We start from the raw sequence: 13,440 nt of genomic DNA, 5'->3' as shown, positions 1-13,440 counted from the left end.
CAGCCTTGTGTACTGTACATCCCTTATCCTTCGATTCCATCCACAACGTCCTGTTCACACTCATGTCCTGTGAGCTGTGCTCTGGTTGCTCAAAGTATCAAATGGTCATTACAACTAGCAAAAGAAAAAAAAAGTATTGTGGTTACCAGCCAGCCTGCAACAAACCAAATGATCCGTGTCCAACAGATGGTGGCTCACAGTAATAAAATGACATTATTATCGTCTATAGCAGGGGTCTCCAAACTATGGCCCTGGGGCCAGATGTGGCCCTTTGCTTGTCTTTATCTGGCCTTTGAGGCATTATTCCTGCAACTGACACCAGCAATGTGCATAATTCCTGCCACTGACACCAGCAATGGGCATAATTCCTGCCACTGACACCAACAATGGGCATAATTCCTGCCACTGACACCAACAATGGGCATAATTCCTGCTACTGACACCAGCAATGGGGCATAATTCCTGCCACTGACACCAACAATGGGCATAATTCCTGCTACTGACACCAGCAATGGGTATAATTCCTACCACTGACACCAGCAATAGGCATAGTTACTACCACTGACACCAGCAATGGGCATAATTCTTACCACTGACACTAAAAATGGGGCATAATTCCTGCCACTGACACCAACAGTGGGCATAATTCCTACCACTGAAATCAGAAATAGGCATAATTCCTACCACTGACACCAACAATGGAGCATAATTCCTGCCACTGACACCAACAATGGGGCATAATTCATGCCACTGACACCAACAATGGGACAAATTCCTGCCACTGACACCAACAATGGAGCATAATTCCTGCCACTGACACCAACAATGGGGCATAATTCCTGCCACTGACACCATAAATGGGGCATAATTCCTGCCACTGACACCAACAATGGGGCATAATTCCTACCACTGACACCAGCAATGGGCATAATTCATGCCACTGACACCAGCAATGGGCACAATTCCTGCCACTGACACCAGCAATGGGCACAATTCCTTTCACTCACACCAACGATGGGGCATAATTCCTTTCACTGACAACTACAATGTGACACTATTCCTCCCACTGACACCAACTATTTCTCCTCATAATACCAAACATCGGGCATTATTTACTCCCACTGAGCACAGCCATCCCCCCTAAAATCTGAAGGACAGTAAACTGGCCCTTTCTTTGGAGTTTGGAGACCCCTGGTCTATATCAAAGAGAAAAAAAACCCTATTATGGTTGCCCAGGGCAACAGAGAAAAAAATAAACATTGTGGTTGTTCATAGTAACAAAACAGTATGATCATGGTTGCCCATAGCAACGGAGGAAAAAAATTGTGGTGGATCATAGTAAGAAAAAGGTATTCTGATTGTCCACAGCAAGGGGAAAAAAACCCTCTTGAGGTTGCCCATAGCAACGGAGGAAAACTAAACAATAAACATTGTGGTTGCCCATATTAACAAAAGGACATTACGATTGTCCATAGCAGGGGTCTCCAAACTTTCTAAACAGAGTCAGTTTATTATCCTTCAGACTTTAGAGGGGCCGGATTGGGGCCACTAGGAGTAGAAAAAGTTCTGGTGTCAGTGACAATGCCTCATCATTGGTATCAGTGGGAGGAATAGTGCCCCATCATTGGTATCAGTGGGAGGAATAATGCCCCATCATTGGTGTCAGTGGGAGGAATAATGCCCCATCATTGGTGTCAGTGGGAGGAATAATGCCCCATCATTGATGTCAGTGGGAGGAATAGTGCCCCATCATTGGTGTCAGTGGGAGGAATAGTGCCCCATCATTGGTATCAGTGGGAGGAATAGTGCCCCATCATTGGTGTCAGTGGGAGGAATAGTGCCCCATCAATGGTGTCAGTGGGAGGAATAGTGCCCCATCACTGGTATCAGTGGGGGGAATAGTGCCCCATCATTGGTGTCAGTGGGGGGAATAGTGTCCCATCATTGGTGTCAGTGGGAGGAATAGTGCCCCATCATTGGTGTCAGTGGGAGGAATAGTGCCCCATCATTGGTATCAGTAGGAGGAATAGTGCCCCATCATTGGTGTCAGTAGGAGGAATAGTGCCCCATCATTGGTGTCAGTGGGAGGAATAGTGCCCCATCATTGATGTCAGTGGGAGGAATAGTGCCCCATCACTGGTATCAGTGGGAGGAATAATGCCCCATCATTGGTGTCAGTGGGAGGAATAATGCCCCATCATTGGTGTCAGTGGGAGGAATAATGCCCCATCATTGGTATTAGTGGGAGGAATAGTGCCCCATCATTGGTGTCAGTGCGAGGAATAGTGCCCCATCATTGGTATCAGTGGGAGGAATAGTGCCCCATCATTGGTGTCAGTGCGAGGAATAGTGCCCCATCGTTGGTGTCAGTGGGAGGAATAGTGCCCCATCATTGGTATCAGTGGGAGGAATAGTGCCCCATCATTGGTATCAGTGGGAGGAATAGTGCCCCATCATTGGTGTCAGTGGGAGGAATAGTGCCCCATCGTTGGTGTCAGTGGGAGGAATAGTGCCCCATCATTGGTGTCAGTGGGAGGAATAGTGCCCCATCATTGGTGTCAGTGGGAAGAATAGTGCCCCATCATTGGTATCAGTGGGAGGAATAGTGCCCCATCATTGGTGTCAGTGGGAGGAATAGTGCCCCATCATTGGTATCAGTGGGAGGAATAGTGCCCCATCATTGGTATCAGTGGGAGGAATAGTGCCCCATCATTGGTGTCAGTGGGAGGAATAGTGCCCCATCGTTGGTGTCAGTGGGAGGAATAGTGCCCCATCATTGGTGTCAGTGGGAGGAATAGTGCCCCATCATTGGTGTCAGTGGGAAGAATAGTGCCCCATCATTGGTATCAGTGGGAGGAATAGTGCCCCATCATTGGTATCAGTGGGAGGAATATTGCCCCATCATTGGTATCAGTGGGAGGAATAGTGCCCCATCATTGGTGTCAGTGAGAGAAATAGCGCCCCATCATTGGTGTCAGTGAGAGAAATAGCGCCCCATCATTGGTGTCAGTGGGAGGAATAGTGTCCCATCATTGGTGTCAGTGGGAGGAATAGCGCCCCATCATTGGTGTCAGTGGGAGGAATAGTGTCCCATCATTGGTGTCAGTGGGAGGAATAGTGCCCCATCGTTGGTGTCAGTGGGAGGAATAGTGCCCCATCGTTGGTGTCAGTGGGAGGAATAGTGCCCCATCGTTGGTGTCAGTGGGAGGAATAGCGCCCCATCATTGGTGTCAGTGGGAGGAATAGTGTCCCATCATTGGTGTCAGTGGGAGGAATAGCGCCCCATCATTGGTGTCAGTGGGAGGAATAATGCCCCATTGTTGGTGTCAGTGGGAGGAATAGTGCCCCATCATTGGTATCAGTGGGAGGAATAGTGCCCCATCGTTGGTGTCAGTGGGAGGAATAGTGCCCCATCATTGGTGTCAGTGGGAGGAATAGTGCCCCATCATTGGTATCAGTGGGAGGAATAGTGCCCCATCATTGGTATCAGTGGGAGGAATAGTGCCCCATCATTGGTGTCAGTGCGAGGAATAGTGCCCCATCATTGGTATCAGTGGGAGGAATAGTGCCCCATCATTGGTGTCAGTGGGAGGAATAGTGCCCCATCGTTGGTGTCAGTGGGAGGAATAGTGCCCCATCATTGGTGTCAGTGGGAGGAATAGTGCCCCATCATTGGTGTCAGTGGGAAGAATAGTGCCCCATCGTTGGTGTCAGTGGGAGGAATAGTGCCCCATCATTGGTGTCAGTGGGAGGAATAGTGCCCCATCATTGGTGTCAGTGGGAGGAATAGTGCCCCATCATTGGTGTCAGTGGGAGGAATAGTGCCCCATCGTTGGTGTCAGTGGGAGGAATAGTGCCCCATCATTGGTATCAGTGGGAGGAATAGTGCCCCATCATTGGTATCAGTGGGAGGAATAGTGCCCCATCATTGGTGTCAGTGAGAGAAATAGCACCCCATCATTGGTGTCAGTGGGAGGAATAGTGCCCCATCATTGGTGTCAGTGGGAGGAATAGCGCCCCATCATTGGTGTCAGTGGGAGGAATAGTGTCCCATCATTGGTGTCAGTGGGAGGAATAGTGCCCCATCGTTGGTGTCAGTGGGAGGAATAGCGCCCCATCATTGGTGTCAGTGGGAGGAATAGTGTCCCATCATTGGTGTCAGTGGGAGGAATAGCGCCCCATCATTGGTGTCAGTGGGAGGAATAGTGTCCCATCATTGGTGTCAGTGGGAGGAATAGTGCCCCATCGTTGGTGTCAGTGGGAGGAATAGCGCCCCATCATTGGTGTCAGTGGGAGGAATAGTGCCCCATCATTGGTGTCAGTGGGAGGAATAGTGCCCCATCGTTAGTGTCAGTGGGAGGAATAGTGCCCCATCGTTGCATTGGGTGGGCTTCACTGGCAGGATCATCAGATATTTGTGGGACTTTGCTGGGGGACTGAGAAGTAACAGTCAGCGCAGATGGACTGATATTAGGTGCTGCGGGACATATTTAATAATGAGGGTCCATAGAATATTGAAGGCGGGGGGTGAAGGCGGGGAGTAAAGGGGGGGGGATATACTGTTTCTGCCACAATTCATAACTTGGCCTTTCTCTTTTATCTCCTGTAGGGCTTCCTGAACCTGAAATGGTCTCGCTTCTACCGGGTCCTGTTCACCAGATCATTCGCCATCATACCTACCGTGTTTGTGGCGGCGTTTAAAGACGTCCAGAGCCTGTCAGGGATGAACGATCTGCTCAATGTCCTTCAGAGTATTCTGGTGGGTACCTGCGGAGAAGTGGATTCCTGGTGCATTGTGGTCATTTCACGTCATTAGAGACTGCTGAAAGTCTTTTGTTTTGAATCATATTGGCCGAACAGTTTTTACCTAGCAAGGAAAAGGTTCACATGTGTGAGGCAGTACATCGAACAACACAAATATTCACCAGCAGTCAGTCCAGCTAGTCTGCACATACATTTTAAAGCTGAGCTCTGGCCTCCCCTTCAGCCTTGCACAGGTGTAGCGGCTCTTCTTCTGGACTGAAATGGCTTTCTCTGATTGCACCGCACACTGTGAGCTTCTCACAATGTGCATTCGAAGCTGCAGCAAGTCAGATAGATCCCGTCTCATTTCCTGGCTGGAGGACACCCATCATCATCTAGCGCTTTCCTCCCCAGCCCACCCTTTACATTCATTGGATTGCAGTTATTTCAATCATGGAGGACTATCATCACATGTGGGCATTAACCGTGCAAATGCAGCCTGCCTAGGAATGCCCCCCTTCCAGGCTGACACCCGCCCATCAAGGCATTTTGATATTTGCATAAGGGCTGAGGGCTCTTACAAGAGTGCTGTGATGTTTTCATCGAGCTATGTACAGCCCCTCCCACCAGCCACAATCTGTCTGCATTGCACAGAGAAGCATAGAGACTCAGTGATGACATCACTGGATCTAAAATAAGGTACGTAATAAAAAAGGAAAGGTTTAACCACTCCCCGTTCAGCCGTTGTATATAAATGACCGAACAGTGGCAGTGCAGGGGCAGGTGGCAGTTTATAAACGGCCTCCCCGCCCCCTGCTTGTGCGCGTTCCTTGGGAGCGCGCAGCACCGCGATCCGTTGCCCGCTGTGTCCTCTGGACACAGTGGAACACCGATCATCGTACGGGACCTCTGTGTGAGGTCCCGATTGGACCAATCAGTGATCACATGCAGAGTAGTAAGCAAGATGTGACTTCTGACATCATTGCTTACTACGTGTGAAATCTGTGAATGATCACAGAGGTCACATGGTACAGGGCTATTCACAACAGCCTTGTACCATGTGACAAGCTGTGACCAATCACAGCTCACACAGTATTTCTCAATGGCTGCAAGAATCCAGCCAGAGAGAAGGATAAATGATTGCTTTTATATCCTATACGGGTGTAAAAGCAATCAGTGTTAAAAAAAAAAAAAAAAAAAAACCTTAATCACCCCCACAAGCATTACAGTATCACCATGGTGACACTTTACTGCTAGGGTGACAGTATGTAAAAAAAACAAAAACAAAACATAAATAATAATATAAAAAAAAATGTTTAAAATTATAATTTTTGGTTATAAACTAATTTGTTTTGTTTTTTTTAACTCAAAAGATAACTGAATACATTTTGGCCAAGATTTATGATGAAATATTATTTATTTGCAAAATTTTAGAAGAAAAACACTTTTTTTTCAAAATTTTTGGACTTTTTCATTTATATAGCAAAAAAATAAAAATCCCAGTGGGGAATAAATACCAGCAAAATAAAGCTTTATCTGTCTCAAAAAAATGCTAAAAAATTCATATGGGTACAGTGTTGCAGGACCGCGCAATTGTCATTCAAAGTGTGACAACGCTGAAAGCTGAAAATTAGCCTGGACAGGGAGGGGTGAAAGTGTCCGGACTTGAAGGGGTTAATTTAAAAATGTCATGAGCATGTTGATCAGTGGATTGGGGAGGAACCAGGGAAGGAAAAATCTAAGCAGATTAAACTTCAGCTGACTTTTGTTCCTGTATACTGTATGTCTTATATTTGTATATTTCCCATAAGATAATAATGTCCCATTAATAATCCATTTCTGCAGCTTCCCTTCGCCCTGCTCCCGATTCTGACCTTTACCAGCATGCGACCTTTGATGCACGATTTCACCAACGGCATGTATGTACAGTTGTGACCAAAATTATTCAACCCCCAATGCTGTAAAGGGGTTTAGGGACTATAGTGTACATTTGGAATTGTATTCAGAATCAAATCCTACAAGGACGTTGTAACTACCCAAATGCAACTAAAATGACATCAATTGTTTATGTAATACAGTAGTAAATGGTTCTTATGTGGTTTCTTCATTGCCACAATTATTCAACCCCTTAAAGACTACCACTCTGAAGAACAGAGGTTCATACAGGTGCTTTCCATCAGGTATTGAAAACACCTGTGGATGTCACCGAGCAGCAATCAAGCATAATAAGCACCAATTAGGCAGCTTTAAAATGACTGTGATACTCAGCTCCTTCTAGACATTTACTGGTGTGGTTACAAACATGGTGAAGGCAAGAGAATGGTCCAGGAAGACAAGAGAAGAGGTGATTTCTCTTCACAGGAAGGGCAATGGCTATAAGAAGATTGCAAAGATGTTAAACATACCAAGAGACACCTTAGGAAGCATCATTCGCAAATTCAAGGCAAAGGGCACTGTTGAAACGCTACCTGGTCGTGGCAGAAAGAAGATGCTGACTTCGACTGCTGTGCGCTACCTGAAGCGTAGAGTGGAGAGAAGTCCCCGTGTGACTGCTGAGGAACTGAGAAAAGATTTGTCAGATGTGGGTACAGAAGTTTCAGCCCAGACAATAAGACGCACACTGCGTAATGAAGGCCTCCGTGCCAGAACTCCCAGGCGTACCCCCTTGCTGTCTCCAAAGAATAAGAAGAGTATGCCAAAAGCCATGTGGACAAACCACAAAAGTTGTGGGATAGTGTTCTGTGGACTGATGAAACAAAATTAGAACTGTTTGGGCCCATGGATCAACGCTATGTTTGGAGGAGGAAGAACAAGGCCTTTGATGAAAAGAACACCTTGCCTACTGTGAAGCATGGTGGAGGGTCAATCATGCTTTGGGGCTGTTTTGCTTCTGCAGGTACAGGGAAGCTTCAGCGTGTGCAAGGTACCATGAATTCTCTTCAGTACCAGGAGATATTGGATGGAAACGTGATGCAGTCCGTCACACACCTGAGGCTTGGGAGACGTTGGACCTTTCAACAGGACAATGATCCCAAGCATACCTCCAAGTCCACTAGAGCATGGTTGCAGAGGAAAGGCTGGAACATTTTGGAGTGGCCATCGCAGTCACCAGACTTAAATCCGATTGAGAACCTCTGGTGGGACTTAAAGAAAGCAGTTGCAGTGCGCAAGCCTAAGAATGTGACTGAACTGGAGGCCTTTGCCCATGAAGAATGGGCGAAGATACCCGTAGATCGCTGCAAGACACTTGTGTCAAGCTATGCTTCACGTTTAAAAGCTGTTATAACTGTAAAAGGATGCTGTACTAAGTACTAAGATTGAATGTCACTTGGGGGTTGAATAAAACTGATAATGCTGTGAGCACAGAAAAGACATTTGTGGTTATTTCATTATAACTGTTATGTTATATTTGTCTGACCTACAAGTGCCTCTTTAATGTAAATGTAAGCAAGATGACTGAATGATCAAAAGCAATGTCAAACTGGCCAAAACACTCAATTTCAGTGGGGGTTGAATAATTTTGGTCACAACTGTATACAGAGGGAACTCAATCCAATAGCACAGGGGGGGGGGGGGGGGTTAACATCACAAAAGAGCTGCACATAAAATTCAGTGGAAATTCTGTGTCAGAGATAGCAGACACAACAAGATTTAATCAAAGACTATGGGCATAATACAATAGATGGTCAGGGACTGCAGACATAATACAAGAGAAGATCAGAGACTGCAGAAAAGATACAAGAGATGGTCAGAGACTGAGGTCATGATACCAGAGATAATCAGATCTGTGGACATAATACAGGAGATGGTCAAAGACTGTGGACATGATACAAGAGATGGTCAGAGACTGTGGACATGATACAAGAGATGGTCAGAGACTGCAGACATGATAAAAGAGAGGGTCAGAGACTGCATAAAGGATACAAGAAATGATCATAGACTGTGGACATAATACAAGAGATGGTCAGAGACTGTGGATATAATACAGGAAATGATCAGAGACTGCAGACATGATAAAAGAGAGGGTCAGAGACTGCATAAAGGATACAAGAAATGATCATAGACTGTGGACATAATACAAGAGATGGTCAGAGACTGTGGATATAATACAGGAAATGATCAGAGACTGTGGACATAATACAAGAGATGGCCAAAGACTGTGGACATGATAAAAGAGATGGTCAGAGACTGTGTGCATAATACAAGGGGTAATCAGAGACTGCAGATGTGATACGTACTATAAGAGGGTCAGAGACTGTGGAAAGGTTACAAGAATTGATCAGAGACTGTGGATATAATACAAGAGATGGTCAGAGACTGTGGACATAATACAAGAAATGATCAGAGACTGTGAACATAATACAAGAGATGGTCAGAGACTGCAGACATCATAAAAGAGATGGTCAGAGACTGTGTACATAATACAAGAGATAATCAGAGACTGCAGATGTGATAAATACTGTAAGAGGGTCAGAGACTGTGGAAAGGATACAAGAAATTATCAGAGACTGTGGACATAATACAAGAGATGGTCAGAGACTGTGGACATGATACAAGAGATGGTCAGAGACTGCAGACCTGATACAAGAGATGGTCAGAGACTGCAGACAAGATACAAGAGATGGTCAGAGACTGCAGACAAGATACAACAGATGGTCAGAGACTGCAGACAAGATACAAGAGATGGTCAGAGACTGCAGAAGTGATACATAAGAGGGTCATAGACTGCAGAAAGGATACCAGAGACGGTCAGACACTGTGAACATGCTATAGGAGTTCTTGTAGACTGGGGACATGCTTCAGAAGACAGTCATAGACTAGAGACACATTACATGAGGCCGCTAAAAATCACACCTGTGTCTGCAGGGACCCTGAGGGCCACTCAATAGTTGCCAAAGGGTCTCATGAGGCTCCTAGGCAACAGGCTGAACACCAAAGATATAATGGGTGTTGTTCTTCTTTGTTTGATGTGTGTTTAGAAAGAAAGCTAAACGCAGGTCAGCAGAACCCTCTCAGACTTTCTTAGAGCGGTACACATGGCAATTCGAAGGCTGTGTTTGACCTGAATTGTGCCATAATTCTTCAGACTCTGCATGTCCTATTACCAGGGGCGGACTGACAACTCATGAGGCCCCCATTGCAATAGGGGATCATGGGGCCCCTGTGTCCTTGCCCAAACTCAAAAAAGCCTATGAAAAAGGCACCAGGGGCATCTCATGGGGCCCCCTACTGACCCCGGGCCCTCAGGCAGTGCCCGAGTTTCCAAATGGTCAGTCCGCCCCTGCCTATTACCATACAGTTGAATTGTTGGCACAGCAGGTCAAATGCAGCCTATTCTTACCAAATCATACAAAATAAATAGGTGCAGCGCTAAAATCATAAATATATTAATAATGTCCCTAAACATATAAACAGGTTAAAATTATATGCCAAGAACCAATCAAATTAAAAGGTGACAGTCTGTGCAGATCTGGGTGCGAATTAGCAGTAGAATCCAGTATTGGTGCTCCAAATAGTGTGGTAAAATTGCGCACTCACCAGATGCGTAATGTATAATATGCATTAAATTAATCTGTAGAGGTCCCCTTTAGGAGTTGGATATGATCCTAATCCAGGATAGTCCTTCCTCTAGGTAAGGTGGTGCTGTCAGGAGCTCACAGGAAGATACAGGATCCAGCTGGCCAGAGATCCCTTTAAGGGATGGACGGGTGTAGATGCCTGCTTTAAGGAACTCCCTTCTCTGGATACTTATGGATGGCTGGATCAGATGGGCTCTACAAATAAATAGCTCCGCACAGGAGACCATGAAGAATGCCCATAGTGTAGTAGGTAATACCAGTAATTTATTAATAAAAATGAATTTGCAAATACAGCAGTAGTAAAATCAGGTAACATCAGATGATAAGACATGGACTAACCGTCCAGAAAGTAAGATGGCTGCCGGGCCTCCACATTGCTCCGGCGGCGTGACATCACAGCGTTCTGGCCCCCTCTAACGCGTTTCGTGCGCACGCACTTCTTCAGAGGTTGGATACCAATTGGTAATTTTACCACACTATTTGGAGCACCAATATTGGATTCTACTGCTAATTCGCACCCAGATCTGCACAGACTGTCACCTTTTAATTTGATTGGTTCTTGACATATAAATTTAACCTGTTTATATGTTTAGGGACATTATTAATATATTTATGATTTTAGCTCTGCACCTATTTATTTAGTATGATTTTCTGAAGGTTTTTTATTGGTTGCCTTTGGTACTTTAGCTGCTGATTAGAGAGCGCTCACTTTTCCATTGTATTTTTATTCTTACCAAATGTTTCATTTTACATTCAAACAGAGCTGCAAGCATTGAGATGAAAAATGCCTCATTTAACCAGAATGCTTATCAATATGACCCTTAAAAATGTATTTTTGTGTGATTTATTCCTAAATATGTAACTACCATTGTTGATGTGGACAGGGTGTGTTGGATCTTGGCGAGCTTTGATAGTGTCCTATCCTGACCATTACTTTTTTTCCCCATCACTCATTTGCATTTTTGCTCCTTGCAGAATCAGTAAAGTGGTCGCCATCTTGCTCATCATATTAATCATCGCCATAAACTTGTATTTTGTGGTGGTTTACATCCCGACTCTGGACAACATTGCCCTGTATGTGGTGATTGGAGTTATTCTCCTATTTTATACAGTCTTCACGTTATACCTGGTAAGTACCAGAAGTAGAGACCTACCTGGGTGTGTTACCTACTAGTAGCATCGAATCTGCACATGTAACTTGTGTTTGAACCCAACTGTACCTGCAACCTGGCCCAAACCCACAGAGGTTATACCCACCACCCTACATCCAACCCAGTTTTGTTCCTTCAAAGTTAAAGGAGGCGGTCATGTTAAAGAAGAGAGCCGACTGGTCATAAGTAGCTGTCTTCTTATTGCAGCCTTTCTCAACCTTATTAACATGGAGGAACTCTTGAAATAACGTACAGTTCTAAGGAACCCCCTGATAATAATTATTATGTCTGCAACTCATGGCATGTTGGTGTGATAAAAGACATGCTGCCTTATATTGGTGGTCCATGGAACATCCTTTACATAGATGGTCAGTAGAAACAGTTACCCTTAGATTGGTAGGGTGTGGAAGAAGGAACCCTTTACATTGGTGGTAAGGGCCCCATTACTTTGGTGGTCAGTGGGAAAAATGCTTCTTACTTTGGTGGTCAGCAGGAAGAATGTCCCTTACATTGGTGGTTAACAGGAATAATGTCCATACATTGGTGGTCAGTAGAAAGAATGTCCCGGACATTGGTGGTCAGTGGGAAGATTGCCCCTAACTTTTGTGGTCAGTAGGAAGAATTCCCCTTACATTGGGGGTCAGTAGGAAGAATGCTCCTTACATTGGGGGTCAGTAGGAAGAATGCCCCTTACATTGGTGGTCATTGGGAAGATTGATCCTAACTTTTGTGGTCAGTGGGAAAAATTCTCCTTACATTGGGGGGTCAGTAGGAAGAATGCTCCTTACATTGGGGGTCAGTAAGAAGAATGCTCCCTACATTGGGGGTCAGTGGGAAGAATGCTCCTTACATTGGTGGTCAGTGGGAAGAATGCTCCTTACATTGGTGGTCAGTAGGAAGAATGCTCCTTACATTGGTGGTCAGTGGGAAGAATTCTCCTTACATTGGGGGTCAGTGGGAAGAATGTCCCTTACATTGGGGGTCAGTGGGAAGAATGTCCCTTACATTGGGGGTCAGTGGGAAGAATGCTCCTTACATTGGGGGTCTGTAGGAAGAATGTCCCTGACATTGGTGGTCAGTGGGAAGATTGCCCCTAACTTTTGTGGTCAGTAGGAAGAATTCCCCTTACATTGGGGGTCAGTAGGAAGAATGCTCCTTACATTGGGGGTCAGTAGGAAGAATGCCCCTTACATTGGTGGTCATTGGGAAGATTGATCCTAACTTTTGTGGTCAGTGGGAAAAATTCTCCTTACATTGGGGGGTCAGTAGGAAGAATTCTCCTTACATTGGGGGTCAGTGGGAAGAATGTCCCTTACATTGGGGGTCAGTGGGAAGAATGCTCCTTACATTGGGGGTCTGTAGGAAGAATTCTCCTTACATTGGGGGTCAGTGGGAAGAATGCTCCTTACATTGGTGATCAGTGGGAAGAATGCCCCTTACATTAGGGGTCAGTGGGAAGAATGCTCCTTACATTGGGGGTCTGTAGGAAGAATGCTCCTTACATTTATGGTTAGTGGAAAGAATGCTCCTTACATTGGGGGTCAGTGAGAAGAATTCTCCTTACATTGGGGGGTCAGTGGGAAGAATGCTCCTTACATTGGTGGTCAGTGGGAAGAATGCTCCTTACATTGGTGGTCAGTAGGAAGAATGCTCCTTACATTGGTGGTCAGTGGGAAGAATTCTCCTTACATTGGGGGTCAGTAGGAAGAATTCTCCTTACATTGGGGGTCAGTGGGAAGAATGTCCCTTACATTGGGGGTCAGTGGGAAGAATGCTCCTTACATTGGGGGTCTGTAGGAAGAATTCTCCTTACATTGGGGGTCAGTGGGAAGAATGCTCCTTACATTAGGGGTCAGTGGGAAGAATGCTCTTTACATTGGGGGTCTGTAGGAAGAATGCTCCTTACATTTATGGTTAGTGGAAAGAATGCTCCTTACATTGGGGGTCAGTGGGAAGAATTCTCCTTA

The 13,440-nt window shown here is 45.5% G+C and overlaps 1 protein-coding gene and 1 long non-coding RNA gene across 2 annotated transcripts in view; one reads left to right on the top strand and one right to left on the bottom strand.

Annotated features, from left to right (window-relative positions):
* The window catches only part of SLC11A1 (solute carrier family 11 member 1), a 70,566-nt gene that overhangs the window by 55,420 nt on the left and 1,706 nt on the right, over window positions 1-13,440 (top strand). The window contains exons 12-14 of the mRNA XM_089662596.1: window positions 4,610-4,759; window positions 6,589-6,662; window positions 11,298-11,451. Coding sequence (XP_089518722.1) covers window positions 4,610-4,759; window positions 6,589-6,662; window positions 11,298-11,451 — 378 coding nt within the window. The remainder of the gene's footprint in view (window positions 1-4,609; window positions 4,760-6,588; window positions 6,663-11,297; window positions 11,452-13,440) is intronic.
* Window positions 4,550-13,440, bottom strand: part of LOC149435504 (uncharacterized) — a 28,052-nt gene continuing 19,161 nt past the window's right edge. The window contains exon 3 of the long non-coding RNA XR_016308466.1: window positions 4,550-4,867. This is a non-coding gene — a long non-coding RNA (uncharacterized LOC149435504). The remainder of the gene's footprint in view (window positions 4,868-13,440) is intronic.

Source organism: Staurois parvus, unplaced genomic scaffold (assembly GCF_062004578.1).
Source record: "Staurois parvus isolate SC_StPar_1 unplaced genomic scaffold, SC_StPar_1.0 ptg001495l, whole genome shotgun sequence".
In the NCBI taxonomy this organism is placed as follows: domain Eukaryota; kingdom Metazoa; phylum Chordata; class Amphibia; order Anura; family Ranidae; genus Staurois; species Staurois parvus.
Note: the sequence above shows the minus strand (reverse complement) of the source record. Positions and strands in the feature narration are given on the sequence as shown.